The sequence below is a fragment of the Lupinus angustifolius genome, chromosome LG16 (genome assembly GCF_001865875.1).
Source record: "Lupinus angustifolius cultivar Tanjil chromosome LG16, LupAngTanjil_v1.0, whole genome shotgun sequence".
In the NCBI taxonomy this organism is placed as follows: domain Eukaryota; kingdom Viridiplantae; phylum Streptophyta; class Magnoliopsida; order Fabales; family Fabaceae; genus Lupinus; species Lupinus angustifolius.
The window spans coordinates 19167120-19188237 of NC_032024.1; the positions used below are offsets into that span (position 1 = coordinate 19167120).

Genomic DNA, 21118 nt, shown 5'->3' on the forward strand with positions numbered 1-21118 from the left:
GTCACTAACAACGGCTCACAATTTATCAACAGAAAATTTCAAGAACTTTGGTAGATCTATACATCAAGCACCATTTCACCTCTATAGAACACTCACAAACAAAAAAAGACAAGCAAAATGGGCTAGTGATGTAATTTTATTTAATTTATAATACTGAATTTTTTAATTAAACGTGCATTGATAGTCAAAATGCTAAAAACAATAATAAAAAATAGATAATTGATAATATATTTAATGAGGACATATATTACTTGTTTCCATTCATGTCATAATTCCTCTTCCGGTTCAATAAAAAAGTATCACTTAATTAAAAAAAAAATTTTTAAAAACATAAATTAATATTTTTATATTACTTGGAGGATGCTGATTGGCTAGAGAAATAAAAACATAGTGAGTTTGGGACAGACGATCATAGTCCATATTTATTATTGATTTATAAATTGCACATATCATTTTCTTATATATAAGATGATTTATATGAGAATTTATTAGGAAAATATGTATTTAAAGGTGGCATTAAATGATCATTATTCATTTCACTTGTAACCTCTATTTTCCAATATGTGGAAGAAAATGCTGAATCCTACAAACTCAGTGCGTGACTAGATATCAACGATCAACAAGCTTCTTTTAATATGAATCACACGAAGAAAACTAATATGTTTTTTTAGATTCTAAAATTGCCTCCACTCCTTTTTTTCAAAGGTTTGTATGATAGAAAAAGCCTCCACTACCAATAGACATATTGGAGAATCCAATATTGTATAGATGTATTAACACCTGATATAAATAAATTTTTAATCACCTAAATTTTAAGATATTTTTGAATAAAATAATTTTAAAAAGTACCCTTCCATTATTTTTCTCATATTCTATCGAGAGAAAATCTAAAGTATTGGGTCAATGCCATAAAAAGAAAGAATCTAATAATCTTATAATATCTGCCTACTTTATACACTATATATGGCATATGAGAACAAAGATGATAGTTTACTACTCATAATTTAACCTTTTTAATTACATTTATGTAGTTAGTTTATCGTTTGACTTAAATCTGTAGTAGTTGGTAATAAACTAATTTCTTTTCAAGTTTGTGACTGTCATTCCCAACAAGTATCACTCTCAAAAAATTGAACCTTTGACTTTGGGGTGTTAAGTTTATTTTAGTTTTGGTATTAGTAGATTTTTTTATTTCGTTTAATTTGTTAGAAGCAAACAAAGTTGGGATTAATAGGATAAAGATCGAAGAAAATGGAAGAAGGATCTAGGCTGTCGAGCCTAGTTCACCGGTCAAAGTAATTAGTTCAATAGAAATTATAAATAAATGTAATATTTAATTTTTTATCTTTCTAGAATATTCTAATTAATGGGATTTAGACACTTAAACTATTATTATTTAATTTGAGGTTTATTATTCATCATTTAGACTATGAGTTTAATATTTATGTACTATTAGTATAAAAATTTATACACAGACACTATATTACTTACTATTCATTTGAATTATTTTTCGAACAATCAATAACGATTAAATATAAATAGTGAATTATGCACTAACAGTATATAACAATGTTATGAAACTCGATCTGAATATCAAACCGCAAGAGTTCTTGTATTAGGTTTAACCGGCTTAACCAGATAAACCATACGATCGGACCTGAATATTATATATAATTAATAACTATTTATAAATATATAATTATATATTAATATAAATTTTATATAAATAGTAATTTGTATAACTATATTGATGTGGCATATCTACATCTTATTTTGAATTAGAATAAATAGAGCATAAGAATAGTATTCTGTCTTTTTTAATTTTACGTGAACCGCTCGATTCACTTCCCAAGTTATTGTATTTAACTAAGTTTAATATGGTGAGACTGAAATTTTCTCAGTTCAAAGTAGTTCAATTCACTAAGAACACAAATTATAACATTTTCAAGTCCCATCACTGAATAGACTGATAGTATTATCCAGTTTGGTCCTCACAATATTATATAAAACTTTTTTTTCCTTCCATTTTAAAGTCTTATTTCTCTATGTTTAAGCAATGAATGCAAACATGTCAGAAATATTTTAGTGGTTTTTCTTATCTTCTTTGGAAATAGTAGTTTAATTAAAGTAATTTCTAGATCTTTGTTGGTTGATCTTTTCGGCCTATCAAAATACATCAAATTATTAGACACCCAACGTTGGGAATTGGTAATGCCAGCACTAGACACTAGAGGAAGAAATGTTGGGTTGCCCTTTGTGTTGCAAAGAATGAGCGCACATAACTACATAAATTAATTTAGTATTAGATTGTCTTTAAGATAAAACTTCATCCGTCAATGCGTGCCCAAAATTATTCCACGTAGTTATATGATTTTTTCGAATCAATTTTTCATAGAAGCTTTCAATTTGTCATTTTCAAAAATAATATATAATTGTCATGAAAGAGGAACATTATTGTTCCTACCTATAATTAAAGAGGCTGAACAATAAAAGAAGCAAGAATCCAAGAGGTCCAAGATAGATATAAGATCTGGATTGGTCCATCGATATCAAACATAGTCTAGAGTCTAATATAAAAGGTAACTTATAAGGGTATATATCCTTAAAGGGCATCTCAAGTTCGATATATAACAATTGTGTTTTCTTATATTTTTATAAATTAAATGTATGGTGAATCAGGTCTCAATGGCTCATGAGGATATGGCTCATGAGGATATGCCTCATGATTCTATTAACACTTAAAAGTTATTTATAAATTACCTACGAATCTTGTATTTAAAAGTAAAATTTTCATATTATTGAAACCAAGATCTCGCCATGACAATGAAAACATAACGTGATTTCACACATAGAATCACTAAATCTATTCACATATGGCCAGAGGCGGATCTCTTTAGGGGCAGGTGGGGGCAACTGCCCCCCTGTATTTAAAAAAATAATAATTTTTTTGGTAAATTGTTTTAATATATTTACTTTACATAATTTATTAAAATATTTATTTTACTCTATGAGTGTTTAAATTAAAACCCAATCTATCAATTTGAACAACCCACATGATTCACAAATAATTTGATTATTCTATTTAAGTTGTATTAAGCAATATCATGCTTGATCAACCTCGCCAAGCCAATTCTGATTCTGGCCGAGCCAACCAAAGCACCAAGGCTCAGGAACATGACCGAGACAGGGCCAAGCCTCAGCTACATGACCGAGACAACATGCTTGGCCAAGACAGTGCCAAGTCTCCTGACCGAGACAGAACCAGGGCCATCAGCATGCTTGACCGAGACAATGTTAAGTCTCCTGACTGAGACAGGACCAAGGCCATCAGGGTACTTGACCAAGACATGGGCCACATGGGCCATCTGACCAAGGCTATGGGACTACCTGACCAAGGCTGCTTAGCCACAGTACAGGACCAAGGCTGCTTAGCCACAGCACAGGACCAAGGCTTATAAACATGGTGCAGGCGCATTCAATCAAAACAGAGCACATAACTTGTATAACAAGAAATGTGTTCTTTAGCTTCTTGCTTTAATATAGATCACGTGTGATATATTTTTAGTTAGTTAGTTAAAGTTAGGATCTATATAAATCATCATGCTTCTCTTGTAAAGTCAGAGAAATTCATTCAATTCAATCATAATCAAAATCAACCAAAGGCTTTCATTCTTTGTCTTCAATTTTCTATTATTCTCTTCCAAGAACTAACCATAAGTTCTTGGTCAATCATCATCTTCTCTTCTTAATATGGTATCAGAGCTCTGCTACATTCAAATGGCATCCATGATTCCTTCAACCGATGCACCAACTCAAAATTTACCTCCCTTTATAGACATCAATTCACCATACCATGTACATCCATCAGATAATCCAGCACTTCCTCTTGTCTCACCCTTGTTGAATGGACAAAATTACCACCAATGGGCAAGGGCCATGGAAGTCAGTCTCAACACAAAGCAAAAATTGCCTTTCATAGATGGAACCATTCGAATGCCTCTCAAAACAGATCCTATATATCCAGCTTGGGAAAGAGCCAATAACATGGTCATATCATGGATAAATAGATCAGTCTCTCCATCCATATCACAGAGTATCATTTGGATAAGGAAGGCACATGAAGTTTGGGATGAATTGAGACAAAGATTCTCACAAGGGAATCTCTTCAGAATTGGTGACTTACAAGACTCATTATCAAACTTTAAGCAAGGAGAACTAACCATCAGCAATTATTTCACAGAAATCAAGACCATTTGGGACGAGCTTGATAATCTTAGACCCCTACCCGTATGCAACTGTGTGAATCCAACAATCTGCACAGCTGAGATTGGATCAAAGAAGAATTGTGAAGAAGACAGAACCATCAGATTCTTAAAAGGGTTAAATGATGCATACGCAAGAGTAAGATCCCAGATTATGCTCATGGATCCCTTACCAAGCATAAGCAAGGTACTGTCATTGATTATACAACAAGAAACTCAGCTCTATGGGAAAGACTTGGATGTAAAGGCCATGACAGTTGCAGGGACTTGGAGAAAGGGAGGAACACCAGGAAGAGGATCCAATTTAGGAAGAAGACCACCCAACTCACCTGGAAGAGGGTCTTGGATCAAAGGCTCAAACCCAGGAAAATATTGTTCTCATTGTAAAAAGAGTGGACATACAGTTGAAGTTTGCTATAGACTTCATGGATTTCCAGCCAACTTTCAGTTTACAAGGAATGAGCAAGTCAATTCTGTCATCACAAACTCCTCAAAAGAGGAAGCACAAAGGGAATTGCACCAAGCAAACAATTCCAAAATTGATCAAGATGGAACCATCTTTGGTCTCAGTCAGCATCAATATCAAGGATTGTTGAGTGTGCTACAACAAAACAATGCTATAGGATCAAAGCATGAAGATCATGAAGCAGGAAATGTAAGTAAAGTCATGTCAGCCAACCAAGTGATGGAGGAACCAGGTAACTCTAAAAATGCTTCACCTCATAATTCTTGGATCTTGGAAAGTGGAGCCACTGACCATATATGCTCCAATTTAGCCTTATATTCTGTGTATTACAAAATAAAGCCAATAAAGATAAAGCTGCCTAATGACAACTTGGTGACATCAGAAATTTCAGGGACAATACCCATACTGCAAAACTTGGTTCTGCATAATGTGTTGTACCTACCTTCTTTCAAATATAATCTCTTATCTATCCCTAAACTTACCATGACTCTATCATGCATTGTCTGTTTTAATAAAACATGTTGTGAAATTCAGGACAAGAGTACTTTGAGGATGATTGGTACAGCTAGGATCATCAAGGGATTGTATGTGCTTAGAGCTACTATCTTTCATCACAAAGCAAATTCATGCTACACTCAAGAAAATAACATTGACTTGTGGCATTTNCCATGCTTCTGAAAATTGTATAAATACACTCAAACAAACCTTTCCCTTCATTAGTTTAAAGAAGAAATATGTGTGTGATGTTTGCTATGAAGCAAAACAAAAGAAACTCCCATTTCTTAACAGCAATACTACATCTTTACATGCTTTTGATATAATACATGCTGACATTTGAGACCCTTTTTCTATTACATCTATACATGGCCATAGATATTTCCTTACCATTGTAGATGATAACACTAGATTTACTTGGATCTTTATGTTAAAGAATAAATTTGAGACATCACATGTTTTGCAAGATTTTGTCACATTAATTGAAAACCAATTTTCCAAAAGAATCAAAATAATAAGGACAGATAATGGCAGAGAATTCTTGATGGAATCCTATTATTCCACCAAGGGAATCATACATCAAACCACCTGTCCCTATACACCACAACAGAATGGAGTTGTGGAGAGGAAGCACCAACACATATTGAATGTAGAAAGAGCTCTCCTTTTTCAAAGTCAGGTACCAAAGGTAAATTGGTCTTATGTTATTATTCATGTTGTGCATATTATTAATCTCTTGCCTACTCCTATACTGGATGAAAAATCCCCTTTTGAACTATTATATGCCAAACACTCTGATTTACAGCACCTTAAGGTGTTTGGTTGTCTCTCATATGCTAGTAAAATCAGTGAATCTAGAACTAAATTTGATCCTAGGTCTGCTAAATGTGTTTTCCTAGGATATAAGAAAGGTACAAAAGGCTTCATTGTCCTAAACTTATCCACTGGGGCCCTGCAAATCACTAGGCATGCCATCTTTCATTAAACCATTTTCCCCTACAAAACTCAGCCTAACAAACAGAGCGAAAATAGTCTCATAGAGTCTCATCTACCTATGGCTCATTATGAACAAATATTCGATATAACCCCTAATGATCATGCACCACAACCTGATTCTACTGATCACTATGGAGAGACTCCTATAGACATCAATAATGAGCCTATTTCTGAGCATCCTACAGATTCCAACATTAGCAATAATAGAAGAAGCCTTAGAGTCACTAAGCCTCCCCCTTATCTTCAAGACTATCATTGTGCTCTGTTGAGCAAATCTACACCTTATGACTCCTGTAGATATCCTATTTCATCTTATTTGTCCTATGAACATTTAGCGCCTCAACACAAGCATAGAGTCCTTTCCATCATCACTCAAATCGAGCCTAAGACATATGCTCAAGCCATCTTGCATCCTCATTGGAGGGATGCCATCACTGCTGAGTTAAAAGCTCTGCAACTGAACAACACATGACTCTCACTACTCTGCCCAAAGATAAAGCTGCCATAGGATGCAAATGGGTTTTTAAAATTAAATATAAACTTGATGGTAGTGCAGAAAGGTACAAGGCCGGACTAGTGGCCAAAGGTTATACTCAAACAGAAGGGATTGATTATCTTGACACTTTCTCCCCTGTTGCAAAAATCAGTAAAGTAAGACTACTTCTTGCCTTGGCTTCTATTCATAAATGGCACCTAAAGTAATTAGATGTAAACAATGCCTTCCTACATGGAGATCTCAATGAAATAGTCTTCATGACTCCCCCACCTGGTCTCCAAACATCCCCTAATCTTGTTTGTAAACTTGAAAAATCTCTATATGGCCTCAAGCAAGCTAGTAGGCAGTGGTTCTCTAAGCTATCCACCTTTTTGATCAAACATGGTTTTAGGAAATGTAAGGGAGATCATTCTTTGTTTGTTCATTGGTTATCTAACACTATTCTCACTATTGTGCTTGTTTATGTTGATGATATCATTCTCTCAGGTAACAATCTTATTGAGATTAACCATCTTAAACAATTACTAGATAAGGCTTTCAAAATCAAAGATGTAGGCAACTTAAAGTTCTTCCTTGGTTTTGAGATCTCTAGAAACCACATTGGGATCATCATGAACCAGAGGAAGTATGCTTTAGAGATCCTTTCTGATGCAGGGTTTCTTGCTTGCAAGCCTTCAACTACACCTATGATACAAGGCTCTTATCTGTATCAAGACAACGGTGGAGATTGTTCAGATCCTAATGCTTATAGAAGATTAGTAGGAAGACTCATTTACCTCACAAACACTAGGCCTGACCTCACATTCTCTGTTCACCAGTTGGCTCAATTTATGTCCAAGCCAAGCATTCTCCATCAGCAAGCTGCTTCTAAAATTCTCAGATATATCAAAAACTCTCCTGGCTTAGGCATTTTCTTTCCTACTACTTCTTCTATTCAACTACATGCCTACAGTGATAGTGATTAGGCCTCTTGTCCAGACACAAGAAGATTCATCTTTGGCTACTGTATTTACCTAGGCAAATCCTTGATTTCTTGGAAATCCAAGAAACAGAAAACTGTTTCCAGAAGTTCCTGTGAAGCAGAATATAGGGCCATGGCCCTTACATCTTCTAAAATTACATGGCTTACTTACTTATTGGAAGATTTACAAAATTCCTATTCTAAAGTTGCTTTATTATTCTGTGATAATCAATCTGCCTTGCATATTGCCTCTAATCCAGTTTTTCATGAACGCACTAAACATATTGAAATTGATTGTCATACGGTTAGAGAACAATATGCAAGTGGTAAAATTAAACTAAAGCATGTGCCTACTCATTTGCAGTTAGCAGATGCCCTCACTAAAGCCTCCCCTGGCTTAGGCATTTTCTTTCCTGCTAATTCTTCTGTTCAACTACATGCCTACAGTGATAGTGATTGGGCTTCTTGTCCAGACACAAGAAGATCCATCTCTGGCTACTGTATCTACTTAGGCAAATCTTTGATTTCTTGGAAATCCAAGAAACAGAAAACTGTTTCCAGAAGTTCCTGTGAAGCAGAATATAGGGCCATGGCCCTTACATCTTCTAAAATTACATGGCTTACTTACTTATTGGAAGATTTAGAAGATTCATATTCTAAAGTTGCTTTATTATTTTGTGATAATCAATCTGCCTTGCATATTGCTTCTAATCCAGTTTTTCATGAACGCACTAAACATATTGAAATTGATTGTCATACGGTTAGAGAACAATATGCAAGTGGTAAAATTAAACTAAAGCATGTGCCTACTCATTTGCAGTTAGCAGATGCCCTCACTAAAGCTCTTGGACCAAAGGATTTTGCTACCATTCATTCCAAGCTTGGGTTGCTTAATATATACACCCCAGCTTGTGGGGGGGTATTAAGCAATATCATGCTTGATCAACCTGGCCAAGCCAATTCTGATTCTGACCGAGCCAACCAAAGCACCAAGGCTCAGGCACATGACTGAGACAGGACCAAGCCTCAGCTACATGACCGAGACAGCATGCTTGGCCAAGACAGTGCCAAGTCTCCTAACCGAGACAGGACCAGGGCCATCAACATGCTTGACCGAGACAATGTTAAGTCTCTTGACCGAGACAAGACCAAGGCTATCAGGCCCAAGGCCATCAGGGTACTTGACCGAGACATGGGCCACATGGGCCATCTGACCGAGGCTATGGGACTACCTAACCAAGGCTGCTTAGCCACAGTACAGGACCAAGGCTGCTTAGCCACAGCACAGGACCCAGGCTTATAAACATGGTGCAGGCGCATTCAATCAAAACAGAGCACATAACTTACATAACAAGAAACGTGTTCTTTAGCTTCTTGCTTTAATATAGATCACGTGTGATATATTTTTAGTTAGTTAGTTAAAGTTAGGATCTATATAAATCATCATGCTTCTCTTGTAAAGTCAGAGAAATTCATTCAATTCAATCATAATCAAAATCAACCAAAGGCTTTCATTCTTTGTCTTCAATTTTCTATTATTCTCTTCCAAGAACTAACCATAAGTTCTTGGTCAATCATCATCTTCTCTTCTTAATATGGTATCAGAGCTCTTTTTATAAAAGAGTTCTGCTACATTCAACTGGCATCCATGATTTTTGCAAGATGAATTTCTTATTGGTAATATGGCTATTCATATGGAAAATGAAATAACTAAAACTTTTACACATGATTCAATAATCGATGAGTTTAAGTTTTTAAAAGTCAGAAAAGTGACATTTTAAATGAATGTATATTTTTCTTTAACATCATTAGTTGTAAATTAAGGTTATTTAGAATTAAGATCAAATATTTATTTCAGTTCCTCATATTTTTCGACCTTACCAGTAGTTCATCAAAAATTGAGAAACCCAAAATAGTCCCCCAAAATTTCAAATGTGGGTCAAATTAGTCAATTTTAGGGTCAAATTAGTCTCTATTTGTTGTAAAACATGCTAAAAATGACAATTTTTGAATTCTTAATTTTTTGATGATTTTGTAAAACATGCTAAACATTCTTAATTACCAGTAGTTCTTCAATTCTATGACGATTTTGAATTCTTAATTTTTTTAGGGACTAAACTGACAAGGTCAAAAAACATTGAGCGACTGAAATGAGTATTTACTCTAGAACTAATATGTTCTTTTGAAACTTTGAAACAATTATATATATACATATATATATATATATATATATATATATATATTATTGTTAATTAAATAATTTTAATAATAAATTATAATTAAATATTATTGCCTCCTCTAAACTTTAGAGCAAGAACAATAGCAGTCGAGGTGGTGATTAGTTTTCCGTATCTAATTACAGCTATAATTATGCTTCTCATACTATTGTGGAGATTCTCTAATTGTATATTGTAGTAACTTGGTTGCAATTAGGATGGAAAATAAACTGAAACAAACAACCTGATATTCTTTTGAAACTCACTATGCTAGAATTTGCATTTAACAACGATCCTTTAACAACGCTTTATAATATAATGTTGTTAAATACCATATGGAAAATAATTAACCGCACTCTTTTAAACAAGTGCCATTAAATTTGATAGGTGAATATAGCTTTAACATAACTTTAACATCGCTTTCTTCAAATATTGTTGTTGTATGTTTGCCTAAGATATTTAATAACACTTTTCAAGCAAGCATTGTTGATTTGAATATATTTAACAACACTTGCTTAAATAAGCGTCGTTAAAGGTGACATATCAACAACACTTTTTACACTAAGCGCGGTTAAAAGTCATATGTTCAAAAAAACACTTATTTTAGTTATTACTTAATATGTATTTACGAAATTATTTAATTTTATTTTGAAAGATATAACTCGAGTAAATATTACACAAAAATAATCCAAATTGGTAACAAAAACTCATGTGCTAGTTTTTCATATATAACACAACTTGGTCATACATATACGAAAAATGCAATTGTTTATTACTACAAAAATTATTTTAAATCACAACCAATATTATTAAAATAGAATATTAAGGTATGTGATTTGACACAACAAAAACTCATATTTGACAAGTAAATTATGTTATTTATCATTCAATTATCTAAAGTTGAACATAATATGACAACTAAATAATTTTAAAGAATTTTGATATTTGACATTATTTTTTAAGCAAACGCTGTTGATTTGAATCTATTTAATGACGTTTGCTTAAATAAGTGTTGTTAAAGGTCATATTTCAAAAAACACTTGTTTTAGCTTGTGAGCGCAAATCTTTACAAATTTAAAAACAAAACCTCACACACAATAATATACTTATTATTCAGTATTTTATTTATCTTACTATTTTTCTCCTCTTAGTTTCTCTCTTCAAGCAAGTTATTAGCTTTTGGTTTCTATTTTCGAGTACAAGATGAATCATTATTGTATTTTACCTTATTTATTTATTTTTATTCACTCTTGTTGCTTGCATTTACATATACGTTAACCGCTTATTTTATAATATAGGAAATGTCAAGGTTGAAGCTAGGTGGAGCTATTGGTGATTTACCAAACTTGCAATCTCTGTATGTATTTCTTGCATTTGGCTATTATTTTTTCATCCATAATTTCAATGTAAATTTTAATTTGATTCTTATCATGTTGAATCTAAACTATGTCTCTTTGTCTTCTTATTTTTTCAGTTAATTAAGAAAATAAATTCATACATTTGTCATTTACATCTTCATCACTTTGGTCCCTTTCATTACTGCATATAATCTTCTAGGTTAATGAATTTGAACTAAAGGATATTAATTCATGCAATAGTTTATGAATTAAGTTTTCAGAATGATGTTTATACTGTCAAATCTCTAGTAGATGTGGTAGAATTGGACATGTTTGATATAATTTCTATTATATTATGTGTTGTTTATGTATGAAATCTATATATATATGACAGTACTTTTTGTATTATGCACTGTTGTATATATTCAACACAATAGCGTAGTAGAAGCACTGTTATTCATGACAATATATTATTGCTTTCAAATAGAAAGCGCACAAAAATATTATTATATATCTATAATACGCGTTGTTGAATTTTAACTCTGGCGTAGTAACTCAACTTGTTATGTAACTTATGAACCAACAAGTTGAACTTGAGTTAAATATTAAGTTCATTAGACGAGCCAAACTTAAAAAAAAGGAATTCAAGTCACTAAGTTAGTAGAGTAATTCATTATATATATAGATAATTTTTACATCAATAGATATTAAATATCTAATCACATATATAAACATACATGGATATTGTTAAAATAATTAATAATTATATAAACATAAATTTTCATATTAATATATATATATATATATATATATATATATATATCTTAAAATCTCATACCAATCCATTTAAAATTTGAGTGTTGTGTATCATTTACTATTCGTTTGTATAATTTTTTAAGAATAAATGATAATTGAAAATGAATGATGAAGATGTACAAAAAACTCTTACAATGTAGAATCATACATCCTTTTCTCTTAAAATTTTACCTCTTTATTTATATATATATTCTATTAATGTTAACAATATAAATTCGAGTGAGTAAAATGTATAAATTTGAGCTGAATTTAACTGAAAAAATAGTTAACATAACAGTTTAAGATTCCGGTTGAAACAATTAATAAGTTAAGCTAAGTCAAAGCTTGCATTAAAACAAAATATTGGATAAAATGAAAATATTTGCATTAAAACAGTTGTCTGGATTATGACTCTGCTAAATTCCTGCAAAGCTTCTCAGTCTGAGGATGAAAACAGAACTCGGCTCTTATATCCACTTCCTTTCTCTCTCTAAAACTTCAATGTCTCTTTTTGCCTCCTTCTCCATATTCATTATCTGGTACTTTTTTTTCTTTCTCTCCTTCACTTTTCTGCCCTTTATCATAAATATTCAATGGTTTTGCAAAAAATTATGCTTTGAGCCCCTTATTTTTAGAGAAGGTTGAAATTTAACTTTATCCATTTTATCTTTTTTTAAAAGCTTTTTTGGGTAGGTGTTGAGGTTATGTTATGTGTGAATTATTATTGTTATAGGAAATAAGTGGCACATCACATGTCATGTTCCGTCTGGGTTGTCGAGTTGTGGATGTGGTTTATATATTTATTGGACTACTGTTCTCGTTACCAATTATTTTTTAGATAGAAACTTTAACAATTATTGTGTGGTTTGCTGTAGGTTGTAGTTGGAAGAGAAGGGTGGTTGTGGTGGCAATGGAGAAGGAGCCAAGCCAGCTGAGGCGGGCGGCGATTCATGCTTCCGCTGGTGCTATTTCTGGTGGTATATCAAGAACTGTCACCTCGCCCCTTGATGTTATTAAGATTAGATTTCAGGTCAGTTTTTCCACTATATTTACGACTTAGTTTTTGAAAGATAATAAATAGTAATAAAAGATTTGGAAAGTTTCGAGTTTTTTATTTCCTTTTTAACCTCTATAAAAATCCTACTCTAAAAAATATCTTTAGAATTTATGATAATTCCAAATTGAGTTGTATTTTATCGTTATAAGCATCATCATTATAACTATTATTTTGTGTTGGTATGTTAAACTTTTAAAGAGATAAGAAGCCACATAACCTTTGTAGGCACCGATAAGGGTATGAAATCAGAATAAGAATATTAAATAGTAAAGGTTTTAAGTTTTTAATATATTATATACAACTTTTTGTTTAATAATTTTTTTATTCCTTATCAAGAGATTTTACTTTTTATTTAGTCAAATAAATATTTATGGGGAATTACATTAATCTCTTCCATGTTTGACTTGATTATATGAAATCCTCCCATTGTTTTAGAAATTAGACAATTTCCCTGGGTTTATTTTATCATTATACTCACCCCTGAACTGATATTGTTATAGTTAGGCGTTACTTTTTTAAAGTAATATTAGACCTCTCCTAGGGCAGGTGAGTGTAACTTTCTCTGTGAACAATGAGGTTGGTTATGGAAGTAGAATTAATTTTATTTGACACTGTTGAACTTACTTGTGGTACAACTTATTCTTAATTTGAAGTACTACTAGACATGAAAATAGGTCAAGTCATATATCACGGGTTTATTATTTGGCTATAATAGACTTTGTCTGTCTTTTTTTTGTAAACAATTTTTTTAGAAAGCTTATTTAATTTAATAAGTCTGACTTTTGGTGATTTAAAAGGATATCAAGTCTAATAAAATGATCTATTTAATTATATTACATAATTTTTATATCATAGTATTTTAATATAACTAATATTATTATATGAAATTTGAATTTAAAAATATAACTTAATTATTACTATTAGATAAATTTATCTAAATGTTGTATTGTTGGTCTATTTAAATGCATATTTGTTGCCTAGACATAACATAACATACCTTTAAATAAGTTAGGCTTTAAATTGTTTTAAATAGATAAGTAGATGAATCCCATGTTATGTTTAAGGTAACGTTTGACATGTTTCCACTATCAATTAATGATTGAGTGCAATCTTGGATCTCGTTATTTACACAATTAACAATAGCTTAAAATATATCATACACGTGTAATGCTCTATGAAATGATTTTTAAGCTAGGAATTGACAAAACAACTTAACAAGTCTCACACAAAAATTAGAGGTCATAAATTATAACTTAGTCTATCTAACCTTATACAGAAGCGAATAAGTAAATATTGGTTGTGTTTTCTTTGCTGCAGCATTTACAACAATTTATTACTCATGTTGTAATCATTATAATTATTATTGTTATTTTATGTTGGTATGAAACTTTTGAAGAGATAAAAGGCCACATAAGCTTTGCAAGTACTAATAATGATATTGAAATCAGAATAAAAATATTAAAAAGTTAAGTTTTAGTAGACTATATATGTTACCTTCTATTTAATATTTTGTTGATTCCTTAACAAATTATTTTATGAGAAACTTACATTAACTTTTTCTAAGTTTGACTTAATTATACCTATTATTACTATCGTTAAGAAATTAAAAGACAAACCTCCTTCTAGCTTTATATTATAAATCAAAGAGCAAGAAATGGATGAAACACAGTTACGTTAAATCCTTTATATAAAAATAAGGAAAAGTTAATTATCCTAACCAAAACTAATTAACTCTAACTAACTCTTCTATTCTTAGAAACTAATAATTTGAGTTAGAACTAACACAACAATACAATATCATATATTCATATAAACTATTCATTACATTGTTACAGTATATTTCAACAGTTTATGTTGACAATCTTCCCTTTTATTGCTAGCTTATAGTTTTTTTTTTTTGCCTTTCCCTTCCTTTGTACCAGTTGTTCTTTTGTTAATCATTATTTCATACTTTGTTTTTTTTAGGGAGACAAGTTTAGCTTTGGCAAATTGAAGTCATTTAAATGTACAACTTTACTTATATTAAATTTAATTAGTGAATTTTAATATCTTATTGTGGAAAGTAGTAACTTATAGAAGCTCACATAAGGAGAGTAGATCAAATAGACGTTAATCCAGTTCGTAGAAGAAGAAAGAGATCAAGAAAAACCATAAGCAAAATGATTAAGAAAGACTTATAGATTAATGATTTATCAATAAACATGATTTATGATAAAATATTATAATGATGTTAAATCCTTGTAGTCAACCCCATCTAATGGGATAAAGGCTTGGTTGTTGTTGTAATGTCGTCCTCTTGAATTAACTTCCATTATATTTGCAATATGTCTTCCTCTGTGAACATTGAGCTTGGTTATGGAAGTAGAGTTAAATTTATTTAACATGATGGGGCTTACATACAGTATGGCTATGTAGCACTTGCTTGAGTGCAATCTTAGACCTCATATGTTAATGTGTTCAAGTTTTGCATGAGATATATGGTTCTTGAGTCCTTGACTATTCATTGTAGCCTGACTCATTATAAATATGAAAACTGTTATTACATTCACTGTCAGGTTCAACTTGAGCCAACATCTTCATGGACTTCATCACACAAGGATTTGTCAGCACCATCGAAATATACGGGCATGCTTCAAGCAACCAAAGATATTTTTAGAGAAGAAGGTTTACGGGTAGAATAACTCAACTTCTATAATTTTTGTTTCATGTATCCCTTACTTTACTTCTCCTGATTAATAATCTACTGGTACCGATCTGTTCCTGTTGAAAGGTACCAGTTAGCCGTTGGTTAGATTAGTTTTTTCTGGTAGTGCTAGAGTTCTTGATAATGTCTCAGAAGTCTTTTTCGAAGAGAAATGTGTATATTATCCTTCGATTTATCCGACAATGCATATTACAGGGTTTTTGGCGGGGCAATGTGCCAGCTTTGCTCATGGTTATGCCATATACAGCCATACAATTTACAGTTTTACATAAGTTGAAGACATTTGCCTCTGGTTCTTCGAAGCCAGGTATTCTGTTTTATATTTGGACTGTTATTCAGTAGCCCAGCATATTAGCTTGATGAACAAAGTGAATTTATGCCCAAGAGTCATCTACATTTTATATATTCATTGAGAATTAGGCGGGACTTATCGAATTTATGCCCATTAATAAGCCCCGCCTAGTTCCATTGCTATCGTAACCCGTTAAATAATTTAGAGGAGCTTTAGTTGCTCACTTTTCGAAGAAGTTCACTTTAGAGAAGCCCTGTTTATTGAACAAATAAGGCACTTTCGGGGAGGATGCTGTCTGTACTCTGCAGAATGTAGTTAATGGATGTACACTGCATATGACAATCTGTGCCCATGTTCACTTTAGAGATGCTTATTACTATGAAATTTCCTGTTGTTGGTTAGTGTTGATCATTGTTTGCTTTCTGATGCTGCAGAGGATCACGTTAATTTGAGCCCTTATCTATCCTATGTGAGTGGGGCATTAGCCGGATGTGCAGCTACCGTAGGGTCATATCCCTTTGATCTTCTCCGGACCATATTAGCTTCTCAGGGTGAACCAAAGGTATAAGCATTATTAAATGTGATTAGCGTGGCAAGGCAGTTGGAAATAAATTGCGGTAATGTGTATCGAATTTTGTTTAATGTATCGATGGAGGAAATTGTCAGTGTTCTTTAGACACCCTCCTCCAGTCTTTTTGGCGTGGACGTTTTATGCTTATATTAAGCTTTTTATTCATTAGTTTTGCCAAATTTAGGGTGGGAGTGTTCACCTTTGCTGCATTCTTCTCTAATTAGAATGGTATTTCACAACACAACTTGTCCGGTCATATCATGTATGATTTTTTTATTCTACACACAAGCTATGTTAAGCCCGAAAGTTCGGCATTCAAAATTTTAAATGCCTAGAGAGAGAACCAGGTCGCGCCCCAATTTTCGGCTGAGCATCGGTTGCACGACTGGTTTTGGGGCGCGACAAACCATAGCATAGCTGCTTGTTGCAATGACATTAAAGAGGCAGCCCAAATCTGTTGCTCAAACTTTGACCTTAGGAAGTGAGTGGATTCGATAGCCTCAAATTCAGTGCAAAGTTGTTTTTCGTTAACAACTTTCTTTTCTGTTTGACCCGGCAAGGAGGGCAGCTCCTGATCCTTTAATATAAGAACATGTACATTATGAATGCATGGTCTAAGTTTGTTGTGACCCTTGTGGTGTTAATTTTTGGTAACTACGCTAATAATTTTCTATTATTTAGGTGTATCCAACCATGAAATCAGCATTCATTGATATCTTCAGGGCTCGTGGCTTCCCAGGCGTGTATGCTGGATTGTCACCAACACTAGTCGAGATTATACCTTATGCAGGCCTACAATTTGGCACCTATGATACATTTAAACGTTGGGCCATGGTAAAATTTCAGTCCTTCTCAATGTCATTTATATTTAATTAGCTGATATCATTATGCACTGTATGCATTGCATTTGATTGTTATGGAAACTATAGTAGGCAAGCTTGTTGGTTCATTGATATTCTGTGTGACCTAAATGAATAGTCGTTGCTGTTAAGAACACCCGAGATCCAATGAGAATTAGCGCATAGCTTCTGGTCATTGACATCAAAAAAGAAGGTTGTAATAACGAAATGGACATTGGAGAATTTTGCCCTGATTATGCTATCCTATTTTGGCCTGTCTGGTGCTGCCATTTTACAATCTTGGTTAATGAAATGATTCTAGAAGCATTTGAATATGATATGATATGCAATAAGTTTAATCGGAATCTCATTGGTTATGGTGAATTCTTATTTTATTAAAAGAGCGAGATTGACGCATTCGTAATGTTGTTGCTTAGTGGGCATGAGGTCACGGGTTCAATCGTAGAACCAGTTTCCCCCTTACATATGCATGTCATGTTTCTTGCTCTAGCTATTCACTAACATAGTAGCTATGCAGTTTGTATTATTAATTTTTTAAACTTGAGTCCAAATGTGTAATCATGCCCATGCTTCATCTTAGTGTCAGGTTTGCACGATAGTAAGGTTATTTTCCTTTGGACCTGGAGGTCATGGGGTCAACTCGTGCAAACAAGCGTGTGAGGGTATGACCGTGTACATATACCCTCCCCAAACCCCATTTGGTGGGAGTCTCGCGTATTGAATTGCCCTTTTAGAAAAAGTAGCACAAGAGAAAAGGAAACATGGAACAATGTCACTACAAATTTGGTTCATTAATAGTGAGCACAAGCAATTCTCTTATGCCTGTGTATTTATTATGCTTAAATGTGAAAAAATTTGTAGGGGTGGAACCATCTTCACCATTCTACCACTACTGAAGAAGATAACCTGTCCGGCTTTCAGCTTTTCCTGTGTGGGTTGGCTGCAGGAACATGTGCCAAGCTTATCTGTCATCCACTTGATGTGCTGAAGAAAAGATTTCAGGCAGAGTTTAGATTCTTGAAATATCGACATTGCAAGTCGCAACCAAAAGTGCTGCTGCAAAAACTATTGCAGTGATATTGACCTATTCTTTGTTGTACCTAGTTTTTGCAACAACACTTGGCCGCAACTTGCAATGATAAAAGGTTGTTGTGAAAAACAATTTGTGTTGACCTCATCTTCATTCTTTCTATGCTGCAGATTGAAGGTCTACAAAGGCATCCGAGATATGGAGCGACAGTCGAGCACCGAGCATACACAAATATGCTCGATGCATTGCGACGTATATTACAGGCAGAGGGTTGTGCTGGTCTATATAAGGGGATAGTACCATCAACTGTTAAAGCTGCACCAGCTGGTGCTGTAACATTTGTTGCATATGAATTGACATCAAATTGGCTGGAATCTATTTTGACTTGATATTTTACACACTTTAGAGAATAAGGGGAGAGAGATTCTTATGATTATTTCTTTTCTCACTTGAATTATTTCCCATTGATAGAAATGAAGGTGCATGATGATTTGTTTTTAATTACAGCAATAGATAAAAGCTAAGATCTAGCATGGAACAATATATATTTTCCTTATTCTTGTTCAGTTGATCTTGAATTCCGAAGTTATACTAAATGGTTCAAACAAAGCCTGTACTTTCTGTAACTAAATGATACTAAAACTTTAGCCAAATTTCCATTTTCCCATCTTATAGTAATCCATTTTTGTTGTTGCTGTAGAAGTTATATTTTGTTCTTTATTGTTTATAGATGTTTACATAGGTAGACAAATTTAGGAGCGTGTGTTGCAACTGGAAATGAAAAACAGAAGAAGAAAGAAGAAACAGAACACGGTTCTGTATTGCAGAAAGAAGAAGAAAAAAACAGAAGAATTAGAGTTTTAGTGAGAGAGAGAATTCAATGAATAACATCTGATTCTTATTGATAGATTGTAAAAGCAAGGCAAAGCAATTTATACACATTACTAAAAATAGTAAAACAGAATTAACTACCAACAGAATTAACTAACTAAACTTTCTAATTTCAGTAAGTTTGCACATTAAGAAACTGAATTATTACAACAGCGTGATATGGTGAATGCAATAAACAATATGGAAGGCTGAGTTCAATTCATATATTTGTAAAATTATCCATAACACAAATTTCAATATTTTTTATTATAGATTAATTGCTGACTTGTTATCAACCCTTAACACCAGGCTTTCACCTTCCTCTTTCAGCTTTAACTCAGTAAGCAACTTGCTTAACCAGCAAGCTTGTTGTGCAGCCATACAAGCAGAAATATACTCTGCTTCACAAGATGATAGGGCAACAACATCTTGTTTCTTTGAAGACCACGAGATTGGTGCATTACCAAGCAAAAACACATAACCAGTAGTGCTTTTCCTATCACTTTTATCACCACACCAATCTGAATCACTGAACCCAAGCACACTGTGGGCAGTTTTGTCACTGATTTTAGTAGGAAACAGCAGTCCATACCCAATTGTTCCCTTCACATATCTGAGTATCCTCTTGGCTTCTAGCAAATTGGACTTCTTTGGTGATTCCATATGCCTGCTCACTACTCCTACACTATATGCAATATCTGGCCTGGTATTGCATATGTACCTTAGACAACCAACTACTTGCCTATAGAGTGTGTTGTCAACTGCATCATCTTCCACTGGTTTTTCAGTACCTATGTTGGTCTCCATTGGTGTGGAAGCTGCATTACAACCTTCCATGTTAAACCTCTTCAATACATCAGTGGTATACTTCTTTTGGTGCATGAGAATCCCATCACTGGTTCTTGTGAATTCTATTCCAAGAAAGTAGGATAGATCCCCTAAGTCACTCATTTCAAATTCTGCCTTCATTTCTTCTTTGAATTGACAAATTTCTTCAAGCTTGTTTCCAGTTACTAGCAGGTCATCTACATATAGACAAACAATTAGTAGATCAAGAATGCTTGAGCCCTTTACATAGATTCCATATTCTGATTTGCATTTCAGAAAGCCAAGTTGCATTAGAAAGTTGTCAATTCTTTTGTTCCAAGCTCTTGGGGCTTGCTTGACGCCATAAAGAGCTTTGTGAAGTTTGTACACTTGATGTTCCTTGCCTGCAACTTCAAACCCAGGTGGCTGAGTCACAAATACTACCTCATCAAGTGGTCCATTTAGAAAAGCAGACTTGACATCCATTTGATGTATGTGCCAACTGTGATAGCTTGCCAATGAGACCACTAATCTGATTGTTTCTATCCTTGCAACAGGGGCAAACACTTCACCATAATCAACACCTTGCTTTTGAAGAAACCCCTTTGCAACCAATCTTGCTTTATACTTAGCAATCTCACCATTAGGATTGAACTTGACCTTGTATACCCATCTCACAGCAATAGCTTTCTTGTTTGTTGGTAGATGAGTTAGGTGCCAAGTTTGATTCTTCTCAATTGATCTCAGCTCTTCCTTCATTGCTTGTAACCACTGATCTGACTTCATTGCTTCATGGAAACTTATTGGCTCCATCTCAGCTAATAGGGCCATATGGACTAATTCCCCTTCTGCAGTGATACCTGAATCAGGGAAGACCTCATAATCATTTAATCTAGATGGTGG

General features: G+C 33.4%; 2 protein-coding genes across 4 annotated transcripts; both read left to right on the top strand.

The window, feature by feature from the left end:
* On the top strand, positions 3751-5406 carry LOC109329406. The gene is made up of 2 exons (XM_019563071.1): positions 3751-5145; positions 5263-5406. The coding sequence occupies exons 1-2, from the start codon at positions 3751-3753 to the stop codon at positions 5404-5406; spliced, it is 1539 nt and encodes a 512-aa protein (XP_019418616.1).
* LOC109328832 (mitochondrial thiamine pyrophosphate carrier-like) lies at positions 12424-19232 on the top strand. Of its 3 annotated transcripts, none has more exons than XM_019562436.1 (8): positions 12424-12563; positions 12900-13054; positions 15637-15753; positions 15981-16092; positions 16512-16639; positions 17330-17482; positions 18370-18510; positions 18709-19232. In XM_019562436.1, exons 2-8 carry the CDS (start codon positions 12935-12937, stop codon positions 18925-18927), a joined length of 990 nt encoding a protein of 329 aa, XP_019417981.1. In that variant the 5' UTR covers positions 12424-12563; positions 12900-12934; the 3' UTR covers positions 18928-19232. The 3 variants fall into 3 exon arrangements, with proteins under 3 accessions (XP_019417981.1, XP_019417982.1, XP_019417983.1); XM_019562437.1 differs by lacking the exon at positions 12424-12563 and adding an exon at positions 12646-12664; XM_019562438.1 differs by lacking the exons at positions 12424-12563; positions 18370-18510 and having other exon boundaries at positions 12837-13054.